The sequence below is a fragment of the Glossina fuscipes genome, unplaced genomic scaffold (genome assembly GCF_014805625.2).
Source record: "Glossina fuscipes isolate IAEA_lab_2018 unplaced genomic scaffold, Yale_Gfus_2 61418, whole genome shotgun sequence".
Lineage (NCBI taxonomy): Eukaryota > Metazoa > Arthropoda > Insecta > Diptera > Glossinidae > Glossina > Glossina fuscipes.
In genome coordinates this window covers 25,139-32,461 of record NW_024003633.1, presented here as the reverse complement: position 1 = coordinate 32,461, position 7,323 = coordinate 25,139, and the positions used below count along the sequence as shown (strand labels likewise).

Genomic DNA, 7,323 nt, shown 5'->3' with positions numbered 1-7,323 from the left:
CAATGGATAAAAAGTAAGAGCTTTTTTTAGGAGCAAACATTGGTTCTTTGCAAACAATAGTTCATTTTCTTTTACTTGTTTCGTTCAAAAATTTCTACAACAAATGTTGTATTTGTAATTTAATATCAATGTATATAAAGAAGAACATCTGTTGAATTGTTTGCGTATTAATTAGCGTTTGTAAATAGTTTGCACGCAGATTAGAAAACGCGACCACGACCACTGTAGTGGGGCGAAGCCAACCTTTAGGTACACTACACCAGTCCGCGTAATGCCCTACGTACTTATCATAGAAACCCTATATATCATGAAAACCCTTGCGTGCTCTGATCTTCAAAAAATAAGTTAAACTGCTCTTACGAACGTACTTTGATCATAAAATGTCACGTGTTCCTAAGTTTTTGCAAAAAAGCTCGCTATTCACGGGAATCTTTAAAGGAAATGGCGTCCTTTATTTGGATTCAGTTAATTTTTATGGATAATTACTATTATGAAAGAGTTTTCGTCAAGAAGTATTGATATGAAAGTTGACTTGCGGTAGGAATATTTATATGGAAGAGTTATTTTTGTCGCGAAATTATGATATTTTATCATAAAACCTGTAGGCTGAACAAAAAAAAATACGTGGGCAGATCTTAGACGGACCAACAAACTTGCATTGATTCACAAAGTGACTCTGAATTGGACACAATAAAAAAAGGTGGATCTATCTCAATACTTTTTAGATGCTACATACTTTCGCGCAAGGTTAATATACCATGTAAAACACACGGTGCAGTGTGTAATATATAAAGCCATCGTGGAAAGTATAAATAGGTTAATATTTCTACGAAAGCTGCACTCTCCTATAGTCGTAACCGTTGGTCATGCATTTTTCCATATATGCAGTCGTAATACTTTCGGTTGGACGCTTACGTGGCGCGAAACCTGAGGAACAGGATATGGTGACACAAAATCTACAAAATCGTTCATGGCAACTAAATTTTATATTTTTTCTTTTATTCCAAAGGATGCGGAAATTAGAGATGCAATCGAAGAGTTGACAGAGAGCAACAATCATATCCAAATGCAATTAAATTTGATACAATCCGAATTGGAGAAACAATCAAGAGCAATAGAACAAATGGAGGAGCACGCAGAAGATACAAATGATAAATTGGAAACTATTTTGGAGCAATCACAAGAAGCAAACCAAAAATCTCTTGAATTCATTAATGAACTTCGGAACAATTTACGCGAAATCACCGCAAAAATTAACGAAATTGCTGGCAGACATCAGCCAAATTCTCCAGTTGATAGAGTCGGCGAGCCTAATCCTTCCGGGTAATTGTTTTGAATAGTTCGATAAATCTTTTTTTATATTTGTAGTTAGATAAGTTGTTTTTACGTGAAATCAGTGTCTCAAAATCATATCCAAATTGGAGATTTTATAACTTTTATATATATTTGCTCAATATGCTTTTCTAAATCGATTTAATTGTGTCCGTTCACTAATCCGGTTGCCTGTTGTTGGATTGCTTACGGTTATAAGTATTATATAGGAAACTATAATTTGACATATATGATGGCCACAGGTCAAGTTTAAAAATAAGCTTACAACTCATAGTCGTTATTGGACAAATATTTACCAGATTCATTTCAAAATTTTAGCGTGATTCGCTTATGAGCACGTTTGCAAGAGAAAAGGCGATATAATTGACAGTTCATAGCTGACGTCAAATTAACGCTCAGTATGCACATTTGCAAGAACTAGTTGAGAGTTTAGATAAGATAAGGCGTGATCCGCCTAAAAACATAGATAAGTGGACTTACTCACAATTTATAGTAGATATTGCTTTAGCATCCACAAAAGGTGCAAAAATAGAACTTATAGTCTAAAAACGACATTGATCCAAAATCTGAAAAAAAGTATTTTAGAAGGCCTATAAAAGAGAAAAGATAAAGGGGTTTACTCTAACGCAAATATAACTGTCTTCCTTGGTATTTTTTTTATTTCTTTAATATAAGCTACAGTTATCCCAAAAGTTGCGCCGATCATAACAGCAATTATTGCGAAGACGAAACCTGTCGCATAAAAATTTCTCGGTTTTCTACGGAGTTTTTGGTTCCGTGTGAGTATGATATGAATGGAGATGGATGGACCATAGTGCAGAAACGTTATAACGGTTCCGTCGATTTTCACCGCAATTGGGTCGATTATAAATCAGGTTTCGGTAATGTGCACGGTGAATTTTGGATTGGTTTAGATAAATTGCATGTTCTCACCACCACCCAAGGCCGTCAAGAATTATTGGTTGTATTAGAAAATTACCATGGTGATGTCAAATACGCTCGTTATGATGCATTCGAAGTAGGTCCCAAATCGCAACGTTACAAATTGAAGCTGGGTACGTATAAAGGCGATGCGGGCGATTCGTTACGTTATCATGAAAATGCAGGCTTTCACACCAAGGATAACGACGAAACCAAAGAATGTGTTAAAAAATACAAGGGCGGCTGGTGGTATAAAAATTGCTTAAGAACGTAAGTAATTAACATTATTATTTTCAAACTCTGATGTTTGGTTTATATTAAAAACATACGTTTTCTCCTCAGCAATCCAAATGGAATATACTATCGTACAGAAAAGGCACTATTTCCTGGTACCGGAATTTATTGGCGATCGTTCGTTGATGCTGACGAATCCTTAAAAGCAATTAGAATGATGATAAGACCTAAGGATCCTTAACCAACTTTTCTTTTTTCATACATATGTTGCAATAAAGTATAATAAAGCAAAATTAGCAATTAAAGACAAACTTTGCGATAAGGCATTAATTGCTCTGAGTAGCTGAAACGGGGAAAATTTTAAGCATTTTATATTAACAAAACACGCAAGAACGCTTCGTCTAATATTGGAGAATAATCAGACGTGAATGAGGGTTTTATTATATTCTGCTTTCTTACGTCATAACAAACTACAAATTAAAATTTATTGTCATAGAAGGGCTTGCTTTCTTGCTTGCCCTCTCAATATGGTGCGGTCTAAAAAATAAACCTATGTCATCGACATTCTCTGCGGTTAATTTACTAAGGAGCAATTTTCATCATAAAATTTTAAAAATTAGATTTTTTTTGTATACAAAAGCCTTATTTGTAATTAGAACACTTACATGGATTACGATCCAAAATGTAGATTTACCTGATTGAAATTCGGTAAATTTAATCATCCAATTCTCCCAATGCTCACGTCATACATCTTAAACAGTATAGCGTGTGTAGTGGATTGTCAATAATAAATTTAAGCTTTAAAAGTTTCTATTGCTTCTATTTCAGTCTTCGCGAGCATGACAAATCGGGCGATAGAAAGAGGACGAGAAAAGTGAAGGTATGGAGATAAAAATTGTTGATCAATTTACTTCTGTTCGTTAGAATGGGAATAATTGCGCAATCATATGTTCTTCGTTCGATGGCGAATGTAATGAATGAAAGATTCGACTTAAATTAAATATAATTTAAATTAATTAATTTTTTGCTTATGCCATCTTTAAACTAAAGGCAAACTAATGTAAGTTTTGATGTATTTTTGTATACCCATAGCTGAGAGGTAGGGCTGTGTTCATTTCAGCACGTTTATAACAACCAGAAGCAAGCTTCATAGACTTTACAACATATTCTCTATCAGTATCAAAACCTGAATCGGCTCGAACATGTGCGCCTGTACAATGCCTATTGTAAACATTTTCCTAATCACAAAAATGAAGTTATTGATTTCAAATTTGGCAGAAACATTGAAAATGCTTGGTATTGAAAACGGGAAAAATCTGTCGAAGGCCGCGCCTATATATAAAGCGAGGGTACATCTGGTTTTCAAAGACAATAAAAATTGTTTTTTTACTCATGGTTCATAAACTACAGTAAATGAATCTACAAAAATTTCAACGTTTTTGCTATGGGGGATACTGGATTACTTTTTGCTATAAACGTACCGAAACAAACTTTAAAAAGTCCATAAAGTGCATAGATTCAAGGCCAGTTGCACTTTCTGATATCAGTATCGTGTTTTATTATCTGCAGACAGGCATGGATAAATTCATCTCACTATGCGCATTATTAAAGAAATGTATGCTTAATGGGATCGACGATGCTCATTTCTAGTAATGTAATATATTCTTTCTACAGTGGAAAATGTTGTATTATTTTTATGTAGAGGCACATGAAAATCTTACATTGCAGGACGTTTGGAAGATTACCTAAGCATACATGCTTACAATACATATAATATGAATATAGATTCTACAATATATATGAATATACTACAATATATATGAATATAGATTCTTAGTTGAAGTGAAATTTGGTGTGTTTGTCAATTGTGTGCGCATAGTTACGGGAATGCTTTGCAACTTCTATGTATTCATTGTCGGTGCAAGGTATTAAACATTCGTCCTAAAATATCCTTACTTGTCAATAATTCGATATTTTCTTCGACAGTGATGAAACTCTGTTCTTTGATATATCCCAAAACGATAAAGGTAATGATGACTTTGAATTGTTGGCTTATTTTAGGTCGCTGGACGTAAGATGCGACCCCTTTGTACTTTTTATGATCCTTTACCCTTCTGTTAATTACGTAAATATTCCTTCACAGTTCTTGTTCGGATAACATAGGGTTTGTTACAAAATTATTTGCAAACATAAGTACGAACGTTATGGTCTGGCAAGAACGACCTTTAGATACACTGCACCACTTCGTTTAATATAGTCATACAGTCATTTTCTTAGTAATACACCAAAAATTATACATTATTTTTATGTAAACGCATACTTTCATAAAAGCCCTCTTATTGGAGAACACTCAAACGTCAACGTAGTCTAAATTGAGAAAAATTTATTATTTTGCAGTTTTTTCCGTTATGAAAAACTACAAATTAGTTTTTGTCACCATAAGAGAGGTTGGTTTTTTTATGAAAGCCCTTATGTTTGGTGTGATCGAAATAACTTACCTATGTGGTGTAAATTTCCTACAGATAACTTTTAGGCCACATGGCTACTATAGAATAAATTTTCATGAAGACATATTCAAAATTTGGCCTCTGTACAGTATGAAGACTCGGTTTCTGTAGAAATTGTGAAATGGCAGGACTTCAGAAAATTGCTTCATGCACTCCAAAGCTTTCACACCAATTTAGAATGCCGAAATATTTTAACACGTGGATTTTTGTCGCGGAATTTTGAAAAGTACTTTCTTGTAACAATCATCATGCGAGCCATTTTCAACAGCATTTGTCCCTGCGCCAGAAAACTTCGATGTACCATATTTTATTAACATATCTCGAAAATTGCAAGCTATAGGTTGGACAGGACTATACATGAGCAGCATTATCTGCGTATATTAAGTTTGTGCGGACGTATGTAACACGCAGAAGGACTTAAGATAGGCTCACCTTTTATTATTGACTTAGAATCATTTTCTGAACCCTGTCTGCCCGTCTGTTCATTTAAGTTTGTGTTCAAACTACAGGTCGCAATTTTTGAGATATTTTGAATAAATTCGGTACACTGATGTGTTTTGACCCAAGGACGAATGCTATCGAAAATGGTTATTTTGGGGGTTTCTTGAGCAGCAAATCGTTAATATCGGTTAATTACTATTAATCGTTTTACTAGATTTTAACAGACCATACTTCTTCTTCCAACAAACACACGAAGTATAGTCTCTATGTCATAGCAATTCGATGTTGGAATACATCTGGATGATGTGACTGGATCTATCCATGAACTGTTTTCGCTCGTCAATCTCTAATTAAATCCGTTTTTTATTTCGTTGGCATTGCGTATTCCATTAGGAAACAGGAGAACTTTAGAGCAAGAAATTACAAAAAGAGATGAAATGGCTTACTGTACTTACTTTTCTTGCTCAATCGATAATGAATTAAAGCCTTTAGACCAAATCACGCTATTTATTACATATTTCGTTTTATTTCATGTTGCCTAGGTTAGATATATAATGAGCTTCCTCATAATATGAATTTTCTTACACCTCTTCTTCTCTTATTGACCGGCCTTATTGTTTTCATTTAATTCATTTATTCATTTCATTCTTTGTTTAGTTTAAATTTTGAATTAATGATGCGGATGTTTTCAAAATTCTCTATAATTGGCAATCAATATAACATTGAAAAAATATATATCACAAATTTGTTGGCGTTGTTTTCAACGCGATTTTTGTTGTCAAAGCTCTTTATATGCGTTTAGGTATAACAGTTTTTTGGACTCACTAATTTGGTGAAAAAGATTTGTGTGATAAACATTTTCAACAATTGTTTTTTTTTTTGGGTAATATTTTCTGACAAATCATCAATCAGCAGGCGATGCTATCAGGATATGTAGTAGCGTTACAATTCTTATATATTCTGTGAGGACCCAAAGTCGTCCCTCGTTTTGGCCTCACGGGTGCTCCGTCTCTGGCTGGGGAGAGAGGAGTGCTAGGAAGTAGGATAGCATAAGATAGAATAGATATAGATTAAGAATAGGTTAGAATAGGATAGGAGTAGACTAATATAGATTAAGAATAGATTAAGATAGGATAGTAATAGATTACGAATAGAATAGGGGTGGAATAAGGTAACTTTAGTTAGTTTTAGTTTTAGGGAGTCGAGGCTATACACTCGAGGAGAGTAGTTCGTTTCTCTAATAAAATCGAGCGTAACCGAAACCCAAAATTTACGGAAATAAAGAGTCTCTGCAAAATAAAAATATTCTTGTGTTATATTTTCCCCAAATTCCCTGGGCCGCTGAGCTGCCCCAGCCTTTGAGGGAAGGGACGGAAACGTCCTCGCAATCCTTATTATTCCAATAGCAAGTTACAAAACAAATATCTTGGCTGCCTCTGATTTTGACCGAACTCTCAGCCCCTAATTCGTTGCTGCAGTTATTTTCAGCAGAAGTTTTTTCCTAGATTTCGCGCATATTCTATTCTTTTATTCTTCACATTCTTTATTCTTTCTTTTCCCAGTGAAAAGAAGCCCGTGACGGCTAAGTGATCCTACACGTGCTTCAAGCTATTCAAAACAAGAACTGAAGGTGATATAGTGCCAACAGAAAAACGAATGCTACACCTAATATTTTGCCTCTTATCATGTGACAAAACTATTGACAACCTCCTTATCAATTTTTGGGATGTCTTGTAGTGAAACTCAAATAAAGATTCCGTTATATCATATTTCCACGTTTTGTTTTTTGACTTCTATAATATATTGCTCTTTCAACTGACCGATGGTCAGTCTCTTATATAATAAATTGTTACGCTAGCTTAAGCAATATAGTAAAATTTCAAACTAG

At 34.3% G+C, this 7,323-nt stretch overlaps 1 protein-coding gene across 2 annotated transcripts; it reads left to right on the top strand.

Moving 5' to 3' along the window:
• Nucleotides 1–820: 820 nt before the first annotated feature.
• LOC119643612 (ficolin-2-like) lies at nucleotides 821–2,792 on the top strand. 2 transcript variants are annotated; one of them, XM_038042990.1, is made up of 4 exons: nucleotides 821–944; nucleotides 1,010–1,323; nucleotides 2,014–2,523; nucleotides 2,596–2,792. In XM_038042990.1, exons 1-4 carry the CDS (start codon nucleotides 867–869, stop codon nucleotides 2,726–2,728), a joined length of 1,035 nt encoding a protein of 344 aa, XP_037898918.1. In that variant the 5' UTR covers nucleotides 821–866; the 3' UTR covers nucleotides 2,729–2,792. The 2 variants fall into 2 exon arrangements, with proteins under 2 accessions (XP_037898918.1, XP_037898917.1); XM_038042989.1 differs by having other exon boundaries at nucleotides 2,008–2,523.
• Nucleotides 2,793–7,323: the final 4,531 nt, after the last annotated feature.